Source organism: Camellia sinensis, chromosome 9, assembly GCF_055761805.1.
Source record: "Camellia sinensis isolate YWXY chromosome 9, ASM5576180v1, whole genome shotgun sequence".
NCBI lineage: Eukaryota > Viridiplantae > Streptophyta > Magnoliopsida > Ericales > Theaceae > Camellia > Camellia sinensis.
The window spans coordinates 58,886,620-58,902,593 of NC_138969.1; the positions used below are offsets into that span (position 1 = coordinate 58,886,620).

Below are 15,974 nucleotides of genomic sequence, written 5' to 3' on the forward strand. Positions count from 1 at the left end.
TTGTATCATTTTAGTTTTTGACTTTTAATTGTGATATATTTGACCTTAAATTTTGAGTCTTGCTCTAAATAAAGACAATTGAAGATATCATTGCTCAATTTCAAGGGCAAAGCCATCAATTTAATAAAAGATAAACTAATTTGACAAAAATAAATGTCAAAAAAATATTTTTGAATTTTTAAAAATTATTTTTACCTACTAAAGATAAAATTATGTAAAATTGATAAATCTTTTAGACATTTATTTTTATTTTTTTTATCAAATTAATTTTTATTATGTGTTTGGATAATGATCATGTAATAGGTGATTATTTTTTATTCATTAAATTAGTTTCTATTTTTTCAAAAGTTAAATATGGTGACAACATTGATATCATTATTAAACTAATTCATTAAATCAAAAAATTCAAAACTAAAAATATTTCATATATTAAATATATCGATTACACATTAAAAGCCCAACAACAATTACATGATCATCATCCAAACACATAATAAAAATTAATTTGGTAAAATAAATAAAAATCTAAAAGATTTATCAATTTTACATAATTTTATCTTTGGTGAATAGAAATTATTTTTAAAAATTCAAAAATATTTTTTTGTCATTTATTTTTATCAAATTAGTTTATATTTTATCAAATTGACGACTTTGTCCTTGAAATTGAACAATGGTATCTTCAATTGTTCTTATTTGAAACAATTATTTGAAACAAGATTTAAAATTTAGGGTCAAATGTGTCACAATTGAAAAGTTAAAAACCAAAGTGACACGGATTCCAAGGAACTGTTAGGATAATTCACCCTAATAAAAAAGTCACTGAGAAATTAAAAAGTTAAAAAATTCAAATAATTGTGCAAAAAAAGTTAAAGATTTCACTTTCGCTCCATTATTTGCACGCTTTTTAAAAAAAAAATAAAAAAATTATCTCAAAAATACTATTTTTTTTACTCATATTTAAGTAAAAAAAATTAAAAATCACTAAAATAGTCTATTCTCAAATTAAACGACTGTTTCAAATTACCCTACTAAAGAGACTTGCTGAAATGAAATAAAGTTTGAGAGAGATGGGAGTGGTCAAGACTCAAGAGAAACAAGGGAAAGCAATGGGCGTGAATTGCTCAAATGAAATGAAGTGTGAGAGAGATGGGAGTCGTCAAGAGAAACAAGGGAAAGCAATAGGTGTGAAATTTTGAAATTGCCTTACTTAGAGACTTGCTCAAATGAAATAAGGTTTGAGAGAGACGGGGGTGGTCAAGAGAAACAACGGAAAGGAAATTTGAAATTTCCATTTGGAGGAAGGTCGTCCCCCACAACGTAACAAATGTTCTTGTTGGTCTGCTTTATCAACAGCCACAAATGGCTTTATTGGAGTATCCGATCAAAGTATAAAACTTATAAAACTTATTGATCAAAGTACAAAACTTGTTGGTCTGCTTTATCAACAGCCACAAATGGCTGTCTAGGTTTTTTTTTTTTTTTTTTTTTTTTTTTTTTTTTTTTTTACACTGAAAGTCAAATTTTTTGCAAAACCAAAAAAAAAAAAATCTAAACAAAATATCACATCCAACTCCATAATTATTTCACTTTTTTTCTTACAAACATCACATCCAACCACAAAAAAACCCCAACTATCTTTTCAAATACCAAAAAAAATTTATCCAATAATATCCTATAACTAAAAAAGCCTATATAAAAATCCACTTTCCAAACACCCAGAAAGTATTTTATATGAAAACATCTTCTATCAAAAGCAAGGATGCTGCCAAGAGCCAAAAGCTAACTCATCTTCTTGTAACTTTACCCCTTCATTTCATAGCCCAAATTTCAAGTTCAATTTTGGGTAAAATGCATTTTCCCCTTAATTAGAAAGACAATAGTTACCAAGCGCAGCAATAATACCTCAAACTTAAAAAGAAATAAATTACATACAACTCACATAATGGATAAGAAATAAAAACTATAAAGGATATTAAATTTCTATTTATATGAGTTAAACCTACAATTTTACACTAAAAAAGGGTACTATACAATCATTAAACCAATTAGGGTCTTGGTTTATATAATAAAAGTCATGCCTATGTGTATTATATTTAAAAATTGGGTTAATTACACTTTTCACCCTTATAGTTAATTCAAATTTCAATTTAAATAATTTAGTTTCTATTCTTTAAGTTTAGTTTCAATTTAAGGTTAAAATTAACAATTTTTAGACAGCTGTCACTTTAAGTCTAATCTTAATTTGGTCATTCTATCTAAATTTGATGTTAAAATTAACAATTTAGAAAAACTTATCAATTTTTTAAAGTGTACAAATAAACAAAATTAACAAAAATTTAAATGAAGGGATCAAATTGAAACTAAACTTGAAATTTAGAGATTAAAATGCTTAAATTGAAATTATAAGAACTAACGTGAAATTTGGATTAAATTGTAAGGGTAAAAACTGTAATTAACTCTTAAAAACTAGTGAAACTTACTATGACACGCAAGAAATCACATAAAGACTAAAGTTAGTAATATAGTTAATTACACCAAGACTCCTTCAAGTACTTGTGAATATCAACTTAACCCTCTCATCTATAAACTCATATTTTGACTTCTTAAATTATAAAAATATATCACTTTCGCTTCCTCTGAATCACTTTCAGAATAAGTATATTTGTATGATTTTCATAATTGAGGGGGGTTAACATGAATGGATTCATAGAAGAGGGGGTTAAGATGATATTCATAAATAATGAACGGTTCTTAGTGAAATATTCCAATAATATATTACAACTATCTTTTTCTTATATTTGTCATGCATATTGTCCAATTTCCACAAATGTTGACAAGCCGTACTTGACCCAATGCAAGAAATGAAAACACCGTGCCGTGTCTCATTTCCAACGACGAAAAGTAATAAGGTCGATGAAGGCAACACATATGCATATGACTTCTAACGTATTAAATAAAAGTCTTCATTATATGGCCCAATTGAGCCATTGTACAATGACCTTTCAAATTAAGGAAACTCTTGAACTACTTCAACACAAATAACAAAACTTATATAAATAAAAATAAATAATTGCTTGTAACATTTCTTTCTCCGGTATTCATGCATTGGACAAAAAAAATTTATAATATTAACACATAAAAATTGCCTAACAGGCCTAAAGAGTCAACGTCTCCAAGGCTTTGATATTTTTACAGCTCAAAGCGGGGCAACTCTACACCCAATGCTATTGAACGCCTTGAATTTATTTTTTTAATTATAAATATATATATATATATATATATATGTAATTCAATCTAAAATTTTATATTGAATATCCTACCCCACTTTCCTGAACACCCATTATAGTTGAACACCCACTCAGTCTACTTTCTTGAACACTCAATCCAACCCAACCCAACCCAACTCAACTCATAACCCTTTAATTAATATATATGATTTGTGACACATGGCATGTTTTGGAGTTTTGCTTTCTCACTCAGTGCAAAGTTTCTTGTTGACAAAAATGTGTGATTTTGCAATTTTCAACAAATGTACCGCCTAAATGTTAATGTTGATGAATGGTTTTATAACTTATCTCAATTTGAGTTAAAGGAGCTTTTCTCTCTCTTTTTTTTTTTTTTAATCATTCTAGAGATAAAAATAAAACATATTTATGCAATTTTTTTTATCTACATTTTATTTTTTGAATCAATGATATCAATATATTAGAATTTTATTTTATTTATTTATTTGTGTGTGAATTAAAAAGTCTAAAAAAATTGAATTTTTGAATGTCTTTTCTGAAATCGTCACTCACTGGTCAAAGTGAACTTTTGTTATGCGGCCTTTCTTACATTTAAAAAATATATATTATGATCAAAAGATTATGTATTTATTTATTTTGACAATATTTATAAAAAGGTTATTTCCATATATAACTAGTAAAATTTATTTAAATATATAACAAGGTTTACGGAAAAAAAAAATTATCAAATAATCCGAGCTTAAACACTAAATAAAATATGAATAAATTGTAATAAAATATCACTTGAACATCATCATTTTCACATTTTTATCTACAAAATTGCTAATCAAGCTTGCATAATCCAACTTATCAACTAAATCATTTTCAATTGATAAAACTGCTAATTTATTAATCCTTTTTGTAACATAGTTGACCAAAGGTAATCTGTAACTAGTATAATTTTTTGTATTATATACACAATTCATGCATTTGAGAAATAACCCTCTATTAATTTCAAATAAGTCACAATATCAATGGCATTTTTGGTTTTTTCTGGTAAAAACAATTATCTATTAGCTTTAAATAATTCGCCACACCAACCATCTATTAATTTTGATTTTTCACCGAATTTTATCAAATCCTTTCAAATTCATATGGATTTTTTTTGTGGACTAGTTTAAGAGCTAAAAAATTATGGGACCCTTTATTTCACTAATTTTTCAGGGGTCCAAAGAGGTGGTTTTGCCCATCTTGCCCCAAAGCCTAATCTCAAGTCAAACCAAAATTTGCACATCTTGGCCCAAAGCCTAATCTCTAGTCAAACCAAAAAGTCGTTTGTACGTGTAGTTATAAAAAAAAATAAACAACTACTAATATGGATTAATTATAAATTCAGGGTCTCTATTATAATTAAATAAAAGCTCAACTTTCTCCAGTCATAATAGTAATCATAGAGGTCGTGCGGTCCACAAAATTAAGAGTAGTAGTAAGGTACATTTCCTTTTGTAATTGAATTGTTCATTCATCAATTGCAGTTCTTCCTTCTCAACTTATTATTTGTTTTGCATCCTTAATTAGTTCTTTCACAAGTGACACTTTGTCATCCTTAAAGGCCTGTTCATTGAAGCAAAACAACCGTCAACACTTTGCCTAATACATTTTGGAGAAATTACAAGTCAATGGTATTTTCCAAAATAATTACAGATTTATGAAAAAAAAAATTGACTTTAATCATTGAAGTTTGTAAAATTTACCATAAATCTGTAATTATTTTCAAAAGTACAGCTACTTTGTTATTTTTCCATACATTTTCTGGTTTGAATATTCTATAAGAATTATTCCATCTTTGTAGACACACTCAAAATACTCAATTGGCTTTCGAAGGTAAAATAAGCTTATTTGGGTGATTCTTCAACTGATTAAGCTGATTAAGCTTATTTGGGTTAAAGGAGCTTCTTTGACTTTTTTGCATTTTAGATTATCAACTACAACTTTTTGAACAAAAATGACAATTACACAATAAAAAATTATTTGACAATTTATTCACCAAACATGAACATAACTTTTCCAAAACTCTCTTAAAAGTTAACTAAACACGCTTACAACTTATTTAAATATATTTAAACTAACAACATAAAATTCGATAATCTAAAGAGTTACATTTAAGTATTATCAAATGGATATCTTGTTGGAATAAATATGTATGTTCGAAAAAAGGTAGGTCTTACAACCATTTCATACTTCCAATCCAATTGTTGTGTGCTGACTTCCATGCTTCCATGTAAAAATTGGCATAGACATTACAAATATTACCTGAGATTGTACATGTTAAAAGCACACTTTCAACCTTAGCCAATTTGGACTATTTCATACAATTTAGTTACAAACACATCAGACATCATATGAATATGTGGACTGTCTCTTATAGAACTCCTGGAATTTTCCTATGACCATTACAAAAGTGGAATCAGGTAACAGAAATAAGGGAGTGAATTCCTGAAAACCACTACATTAGGTTTTGAATCCTTCAAATATTGATACACATCTTTCCCATTTGAGTAGTTTACTCATCTCACAACATAAAGCTATTCTACAATTGTGATTTGGACTACTCTTCTCATATTATCTTGGGTACATTTTAGTAATTGTTGCTTCATTAACTAACCATGGCATTGACTTAGTTGTAGACTCATTAGACTGTAGGCCTTTAGGTGCTTCTGACCATGTAGACTCGTCAGACTCTAGGCCTTTAGGTACTTCTGACCATGTAGACTCGCCAGACTCTAGGCCTTTAAGTGCATTTGACCTTGTTTTGCTGAGAGAATGGAATGCAGGTTGTTGAGGAACTGACATAGTATATGAGTAACTGTTGAGCATTAGCAGTACTGTCGCCATGGTGGGCCTGGCATTCAGATCTTCTTGGACACACAACAAGCCAATATGGATACATCTAAGAACTTCATTTGTTGAATGAAACCCTTCCAAAGTTGGATCCATCAATTCCAAGGGTCTTCCATCGTTCCAAAGTTTCCAAGCCTACAAGAGTTCATATATATGACTTTGTTCAAAACATGATAGAAGTTAGAACTAGTTTTTAGTACTTACGAAGCTCAGAAGGTCCTCTGCATAGAAATTAGAACTAGTTTTTAGTACTTACGTAGCTCAGAAGGTCATCTGCATAGTCTGACTGGTAAAAGCTATTGTTCTTCTTGCCGCTAATGATTTCTAGAAGCAAGACCCCAAAACTAAACACATCCGACTTCACAGAGTACTGTCCGTACAATACATACTCCGGCGACATGTAACCACTACAAGCCAATATCAGTAGCATAATAAGTAAAACGGGAATGCACACAATAATGGCATAGACAAGTAATATGCATTTATTTTTTGTTCCACCACCTCTACAAAAAGCCTAACCTTCTATTTTTTTATCCATTGCTTAAAGTTCGACTGGTCATTTGATAAATTTTGAATGTGCATTAATTGATACAAGAAAAAATTGATTCAAGTGATGTCAAAACTCAACACTTACTATGTTCCGACAACTTTACTTGTATTTTCTTGGGATTTATCAACGCCAAAAATTCTTGCAGTGCCAAAATCAGAAATTTTTGCATTCATATTGGTATCTAACAAGATATTGCTTGTTTTGAGATCCCGATGAATAATATTAACTTGGGAATCTTCATGAAGGTAAAGAATCCCTCGAACTACCCCTTTTATAATCTTGTAACGTATTGACCAATCCAGCATTTCTTGTTTTTGTGGATCTGTACATTGATAAAAGTAGATATTAAAGTTAGCCATATGGAATTAGAATTGGTGTATTATGAGCTAGTTTTATTCAATTTGAAATGCATACACACAAGAATATATAAACTTACAATGCCAATTGCTCCTCAAAATTTATTGATACTATTTGGAAAGAATAATTAGGCTAAGTTTGGCATTCTTTAAAAAAGTTAAAAAGTCAAAAAGTCACTATCTTATTTAAGTCACATCATCTCTCTCGCATATCACTTCAAACTCAACCCATATTTCATAAAAAGTTAAAAAGTGCACTTATTTAGAACATTCCAAACAACCCCTTAATCTTTCTGTAACAATGTGTATTTCAACATCTCAATCTATTGCTCATAAAATCTACGAATAGCATTGTTTGATGTACTTGCTTGCAAACTAAAAACTAATAATATAAACACTGTTAAAAGCATCCCCTCCCCATAATTTAAATGCTAGCTTATTTAAGTTGTTTTTATATCATAATCTATAAGTAAAAGTTACCCCAAATAGTGATACTCTAGCATAAACTACCAAAATTATAAATAAGAAAAGGGCGTAACCAGTGTCATAAGTTGCACCAAATGTGTCAAATGTACATTATGGGGAATTTATGCTAATAGAAATCATTTATAATTGTGAAATTAAATAAAAAAGATAATTTCAGAACAATTGCCTTACCAAACAAAAAGTAGTCAAGGCTTCTATTGGGTACAAATTCGTAGATGAGTATCTTTTCTTTTCCTTCCAAGCAGTATCCCAATAGCCTCACTAGATTTCTATGTTGAAACTTGGCTACCAATAAAACCTCATTCTTAAATTCTTCTACACCTTGGCTTGAGTTTTGAGATAGTCTCTTTACAGCTATCTCTTGTCCATTGGGAAGTATACCCTGAGAATATATAATATGCATTCAAATTTATGAATCCAAAATTTTCAAAGTTTGATTTTTATTTTAAATTTTTTGTATATATGATTGTATTTTTAACTACTGAAACATAATTTCTGACCTTGTACACAACACCAAATCCACCCTCACCAATTTTGTTAGCATCGGAGAAGTTGTTTGTGGCAGCTTGAAGTGCAATCAAATCATATTGCAAGGACTGAACTTCTGTAATTTCATTCCTAGCTGTGCATACCGAAGAGTAAATATAATGAATTTATCAATGTATCTTTACAGGAATAAACAGTTAAACAAGAGCATACCAAAAAAAAATTTTCTTTTTCTTTTTTCTTTTTTCCTTGCTTACATGTATCTTCTTGAAGAGCTATGTCTTTCTTCTTTGCTTTCCTACGTAGGAAATAAAAGGCCAAGATGAAAAGCAATACAGAGACCACTATTGAAACTATGACGGCTATGAGTACTTGAGATATGATTCCCCCATTCCCTGGATCAACAACAAATTGTATCGTTCAAGATCTTAATCAGCAAAGATTAACTTTCATTTGAAATATGATTAAGATGACATGGTCAAGAAAATTCAATTGTATAGAACTTCAAATTTTAATCCAAATACATAATGTAGAATATTAATCTCGTAATGTTGTTGCCACACGTTTGCACACATTTTTGTGACTCTTCTGTCGATGGGGAATGAAAAGCTGCTTATGACACATGGCAAAGAAACCTGAAAATGTTTTACTTTCTGGGCCAAAGCATGTGCAATGTGGTGAAGGCAATAATGCGCACAAGCAGTGGATCAGTTACAAGCAGTTGAAAGAGTAATGGGTCAACTTTCAGGAGGCATTTAGTGCTTGTAAACGGCAAGATGGCCTGTCGATATAGGTCAACAAAAAATGGGGGACACGTGGCAGTGCTTGTGAAGTTCAGTCTTGCTTTAGAAAGAAAAGGCAGTGAAGATTTGAGGGTTCAAAGGGGCCAAAGCAGTTTTCAACAGTTGAGGGAAAGTGGCCTGCAGATTTGAAGAAAGATGGGCTCATGGACCAGAGAAAAGAAAGGAAGATATAAAAGCCAGAAATTTGCAAGGAAATGGACATCAACAACACAACAACAACTTAGCTTTATCTTAGGAGTAGTTTATCTTAAATTAGGAGTGGTTTCTTCTGTAGTTTGTAACTTGTAACTCTTGTAAACTTTAGTAGTTTCATCTCAATATTACCTTGTGTTTACTTTGGTTTACTTTGCTTCTCTTTTCGATTGTAACTTTTGTTCTAAAGAAGTCCTCATTCTTTTGAGGCATTGAATTAAAAAATACAGTCGCATGATTTCCTTGTTTGATTGTTTCGTTGGAATTATTGTTGAATTCCTGTTGATTATGAGTTAGCATAATTTTTACTAATAGTTTTTGGCACACCCGGTGGAAGCACAAGAAAACCTAAAAAACGGCATGAAAAAATCTTGTAAAACACAGTCACATAATATTCCAATAAGTGGATTTTCATGTAATGATGTGTCGAGAAAAATAGATAAAATGATTTGATTTTGTGGAGATAAAATGTGTTGGCGTGAGAATGAAATTTATATTTATAAAAAAAAAAAAAATTGATTATCTTGATTGACAAAAATTTCTAACAATAGCACCATTGGCATATCATTTGAGGTTAGAAACACGAAATCATTTTGATAAAGTGATTGGTCAACTTGATGATCAAATTGACCATTTGGAGATCAAAATTCATCAATAGAACATTGAAAATTTTTATAGAAGCCAAAATTTGTAGCTTTTCAGTTGTTCTTCCTACGCCTTTAAAGGTTGTAAATGATGAAAAAGTTAATTCATCAATTGTTATGGGTAAAAAAACAAAAGGCCGTGAGAATAAAAATTTCATGGCGGGGGGGCAATTTCACAATGAAGAAATATTTTCTAGGTTATCAAAAAATATTTCTAACTCATTAATGTGTGAAAGGAAAAATCAATCATTTTTTGCAAATCTTAGTCCAAAGAGTGATGCAAACAATGTGATTAAAAAGTTTGATTTCAAGCCAACTATGGCTAAAAATGATGAACAACCAACTGTTCATGAGTTTGAAATTTTTGTCATTATTGAAAGTGTCAAGATGTATAATGTTTCAAAGCCACTTCATACTATGACTTTTGTTGTTCAAAATTATTTTTGGATTTGTGAGTCACACCAAAACTCAATTTTAATGACCCAACATTGTTTGGAAAATATATATATTCAGAAATATTATACAAAGAAATATAGACAATGGCCATTCGATTGTGGCCTTATAGTTTATTTCTACCCTAATGAAAGTCACAAAGTACCATCATTTTCGTGGAATGTTTTATTTCCGATTCTGAATCTTTGAAGTTGTGACTAGTTAAGCAATGGTGTTTTCACTGTCGAATAACAACAGTTGAAAGCTTGTGATCATGTTCTCAAGTGCATGGAAAAAAAAATTGGTCTAAATTGTTTTAATGAAATATCAAAACAAGACCAAAGGGAATTGCAACAGTTGTCAAAGCTGTTGTGTTGGTGGAAGGTGGTTTTATTTGACCATTTGAATATCACATGCTTTGAATGTTGCCACGAAAATTGTGTGAGCACAAATAACAACCATCTACCCTGTCGAATTGTGAGATAATGAAATGTAGCTCACTTGGATTAGGTGTTATTGTAGTGTTGCCAATTAAGTGGCATATGATCATTAATAATAGAGGCATTGGATTATCGACAGTTCTACTTTGGCATATGTATGGTCTTTGATCACCTGATTTCTTGGTCGAAGGCATATATTTTATATATGTTTGTTTGTTGAAAGGGTTGTCATCGATTTAATTTTGATTTTATAACTCTTCAAGAATTTGAGCAAGTCTCATTCTGAAAGAGTTAAGGGGGCAATGTTTACACCCATTTTTGTAACTCGACGGGGAATGAAAAGTTGCTTATGACATGTGGCAAAGAAGCCTAAAAATGTTTTACTTTCTAGGCCAAAGTATGTGCAATGTGGTCAAGGCAATCATGCACACAAGCAGTGGATTAGTTACAAGCAGTTGAAAGAGTAATGGGTCAACTTTCAGAAGGCATTTAATGTTTGTAAATGGCAAGATGGCCTGTCGATATGGGTCAATAAATCATAGGGGACATGTGGCAGTGCTTGGGAAGTTCGGTCTTGCTTTAGAAAGAAAAGGCAGTGAAGATTTGATGGTTCAAAGGGGCCAAAGCAGTTTTCAACAGTCAAGAGAAAGTGGCCTGCAGATTTGAAGGAAGATGGGATCATGGACCAGAGAAAAGAAAGGAAGATATAAAAGCCAGAAATTTGCAAGGAAATGGACATCAACAACAAAACAACAACTTAGCTTTATCTTAGGAGTGGTTTCTCTTAAATTAAGAGTAGTTTTTTTCTGTAGTTTTGTAACTGTTGTAAACTTTATTAGTTTCATCTCAAAATTACTTTTTGTTTACTTTGGTTTACTTTGCTTCTCTTGTTGATTGTAACTTTTGTTCCAAAGAAGTTCTCATTCTTTTGAGGCATTGAATCAAAAAATAGAGTCACCTGATTTCCTTGTTTGATTGTTTGGTTTGAATCATTATTCAATTCATGTCAATTGTGAGTTAACATAAATTTTACTAACACCACGATACAACATGTTTAATTCCGCAAGAACATAACTAGGTTGCAGTATACATGGACTTAAGTAAACTAACACATACAACACTTAATTCTGCAATGACATACAATGACTCATGCCATAGCACTAAATTATGCAATAACGTATGATGCATACATGGACCCAACCAAATTAGCAAATGACCATAGATTTTGGGAATCATAAAAATAAATGAAAACTCTGAAAAAATAGTTACAAACCAGTGAAATTATGCCGAGAGTGGGAGAGTAGGCCAATTTTCCAAACAATTCCAATTATGAAAATCACCATGAGATTAATTCATTACAAGAAAATTCAATAATTAATTAGTTAAAGGTAAATTACAGTGGTAGTCCCTATATTTTGGTCCTTATGTCATTCTAGTCCATGTAATTTTAATTAACTCAATTTCGATCCTGAATTTATGACTTTGTCTCAATTTGGTCCAATTGATTACAATTGTTAGCATTTTCTTATGAAAAAAAATGCAAATAAACGACATGTGTTAAGGGCAAAATTATAAACTTACTAAACTCAATAAATTAACCTCAACCAACTCAATGATTATTTTCTGTCAAAATCCCTAACAGCTTTATCAATTAGACTATATTGATACGAAATCTAAAATTAAGAGTTAAAATTGAGTTAAATGAAAATATACGAACTAAAATGACATAGTGCTAAAATGTAGGGAGTATCACTATGATTTGTCTATTAATTAACTAATCAATTCATCCATCCATCAATTGGGTAATTAACCATTCAAATCTATCAATCTCATCAAGAGTAAAGCAATCAACCATGAGACTCAAGAATTAACGAAGAAACCCTATGAAAAAAACACTCTCATGGGATGAAAACCGCGATCCTAACACCTAATAACAATTTATCATTGAATGAAACAGTTTCCAGACCTACATGAAGGATTTTCAACTCTTACCCAAGTTTACCTACAATTGAGCCCACCACAAGCTTCAACAAACTCAATCTCTGCTCCAAAGCAGTCTTTATATATATATATATATAACCAGGTGTTAGGGGTAGTTCACGTGTACCTCAACTAATTCCAGGAACTAATTCCACTGCCCACTTGAGGAGGCCTCCATTTAAAACCAAGGTGAACACCATGTATGGACATTGCCCTAAGGAGCTTATTGCTGCTAGGGGTATTGAACCATAAACCTGATGGGAGCACACCTTCAAACCCCAAGTTTTGCCTGCTAGGCCAACCCCTTAAGTTTTGCACCAAGGCAGTCTTGACACATCAAGCTCTGTTGATTCAACAATCACCAGGAAGCTCTTTATTCTGATCTCTATCTTTAATGACAATGTTGCTCAGCAGCGATCATGCTACATGGATATGAACAATTGTGTGAAGGTTTTGATTTGTCTAGAAACAATCTATGCCAATCTAAAAGTTATGATTTTTTCATCGATAAAGCTCATCTGTTGTGGAAATTCTAAAGAAAGAGTTCAAGAAGATGTGAATTCAAACCTCTCAGAAAAGCTATCACACTTCAAAGACAATGTTAATGATTTCACTGTCGACTGTGAGCAAAATATTTCTCAGGTGGATGAGTGGATTATTCCAAATGATGCGATTCCAGACGTTGACTCTGCTCTAGAAAAACATGATGCTCAAGTGGAAAGATTCAATATGTTTGGCTCTCCAAAGATTGTATCAATCTCTGTTGATAGATCTAAGAAAATCTTGACACCAAAGCCACATTCTGAGGATTTGGACACTATGGAGACTTCTCAACTCCTTCAAAACTATGCTCAGAAAAAATGAAAAAGAAAGTATGCAATTGAAGAAAGTTGTTCTAATCCATCAATTTGCAATCTTTGGGGATGAAAAGGTGTTTAATTCTCAGATTTAGTTACCGGCGTTTCAGGGAGATTTAGACCATATTTGTTCATGTTAAATGTCATTTTCATCTTTGCTAGTTTAGCTAGTTGTTAGGTGTTTTGTGGGATCGATCAGGGTTGATCCATTTGCTTTTGTAAGCATCTCCCTTATATAGTCATTTTCTTTTATCAATAAAGCTCTTTATTTTGTCCCAAAAAATAAATAAAGTAGTATTACTGATAAAAATCACTTTTTTCACATGTAATTATGAGCTTTCTTGGTTGTTTTTGATTGGTATATGATGCAGAGTTTTGGTCATAGAGTTTTTACAACTCATGGAAAGGCAAAATGCACTAGTAGACACAAGTTGCTACATGCTTTGAATAACGTGAAATTCAGTGCAGATATGAAAAATTATATCACGATCAATACTCATCACTTTATTTGTTTCAAGATTTGGCCGTTTTTGAAAGTATTTGTTTCGTTAATTACTTGATCTAGACAAATCCGTTTGAGACTAGGGTTTTTTTTTTTTCCAGAATACGTAAATTTTATTCTAATTTTCAGATTTGAACTTAACTCAAATCTCTCTATTTTTGATAATTTTTATATTCTCTTTCATTTAAACTTGATTAGCGAGCTCTATCTTTCCTAACTTATTTCCTATTGTAATTAAGATTGGTTCCTATTGTAATTAGGACTGGTTCTTTTATAAATAATGATTGTGAGACTTAGGGAAAAGTATAAGACTAAATTAATTATTTAGTCATATGGTGACCCGCATGGTACGGTAACATGAATTATAGATTTATTAAGATTATGGTTTCATATCTTTTGGTCATGAATTGTTAATTCCTTTACTATTAATCTCGCTAATTAAACAGAATGTGTGTATTCTAGAGCACTTGTTACACTATTTTGCCATTTCTTTGTATTCTAGTGATCACGGAGATTATATTTTGGAGCTTTTGTACTCCGTGTGTAGAGGAAGAAACATTCGCTCTGTTTTGTTTGATTTTCAAAATTTATGTTTTTTAAAAAAAAAATTAAAAACTAATTTAATAAAAATAAATAAATAAAACACATTATTATTTTCATATAATTTTACAATTTTTTTAGGGTTAAAATAATATTTAAAAATTCAAAAATATCTTGTTTTCTTTGTGACTCACAGGCCGTATATATCTTTTTAGAATAAACCTGGGGATCCAGAATTACGGTTCCCAAAATTATGGGTGATTGTATGGTTGAGATTGAATTTGGATAGTGTGAAATAAATCTGAACTATTAAATGACAATTCTGAATAATTTTTGAATAATTAAGTCTATATTCATAATATTTCTCATCTTTGTAAATACTTTTCACACTCAATGACTCACAGGCCATAGCATGACCCATTGTCTTAAATTTATTGTTTATTTTTATACTATTTCACTCACATTTTTTTATTTGATTGGTTTAATTTTGTATATCTAATTTCTAAATCATTTTTGTATTTTATTACAGGAGTTCTAACAAAAACTGCTATTAATCAAGCCCAGAGAAAAGACAAAACATGTATGTTTTGTTTGGAGATTACCTGAACTTCTTGCCGGACCTGGAGGAGGAGGAGAGACCGACGCTAGCGGTGATGCAGTAGCTTTCGATATAATTTTGGAGTCATCCAATTCAAAACCAATCGACAACAGAGATCTAACAGCTCGTTTAGGACCAAACTTCTTGCCCGATTGATGATTCGCTGCCCAATTCGCTATATCCTCCATCCTCTCCCCCAAAACCCGCCTCAACCGGTCCCAATCTTTAAAATCAAGTGGATCAAACTTTTGAGCTATGGCCAATTGATCCAGAATTGAGAACATATGTCGATTTGAGTAACGCAACAAGCAATTGTCATACCACACTATCACCCTTTTCTGTGTGGGGCATAACTTTAGTATTTCTTTGCTTGCAGTCACCACACAACTTTGACAATCATTTTTCGACACATCACAACGGCATGAAAAGAGGCCGTGAACGACGTCCGGTGAGTTGAGGCCGGTGGTGAAGTTAAAAAAACCATTGGTGGTGTTGGCTTTGAAGGTGAGGACAGAGAGGAGGGTATTGAGGTTGGTTTTGTATGTGCTGGTTGGAGAGTAGGTAGTTGTGTTTGGACAGTCTAGCCAAAAGGGGCCAGAGATGGCTTTAGTGATGAGACAAAGGAAGCAAAGAAAGGAAAGAAACATGACTCTAAGGGTGTGTTTGATTGGGGGGATTAGGAGGGGGGACTATCCACTATTTGGATTGTAATTCAAATAGTGCACCTTATCCGTCGTTTGATTTTTTTTTAGTCCGGCGGACTCCATGTCCGGCCGGACTCCATGTCCTCCATATGGGGGACTATCCTGTCCTGGGGGGGTGGGACAGAAAGTGGGGGACTAATCACTGTTTGGATTATGTGCGAAAATGACCATTTTGACCCTCTACTATTTAATTATGTATTATATTTAATAAAATTCAATAAAATTTAAATGTCTCAATTTAAAAATAAAATAATTTTATTTAACTTTTTATTAATGTTT

General features: G+C 31.4%; 1 protein-coding gene across 1 annotated transcript; it reads right to left on the minus strand.

Moving 5' to 3' along the window:
• Positions 1-5,572: 5,572 nt before the first annotated feature.
• LOC114285891 (cysteine-rich receptor-like protein kinase 25) lies at positions 5,573-15,649 on the minus strand. The gene is made up of 7 exons (XM_028228980.2): positions 14,996-15,649; positions 8,261-8,398; positions 8,018-8,139; positions 7,689-7,899; positions 6,760-6,997; positions 6,382-6,532; positions 5,573-6,260 (listed from the first exon to the last, which is right to left on the minus strand). Exons 1-7 carry the CDS (start codon positions 15,636-15,638, stop codon positions 5,847-5,849), a joined length of 1,917 nt encoding a protein of 638 aa, XP_028084781.2. The 5' UTR covers positions 15,639-15,649; the 3' UTR covers positions 5,573-5,846.
• Between the last annotated feature and the right edge of the window lie 325 nt (positions 15,650-15,974).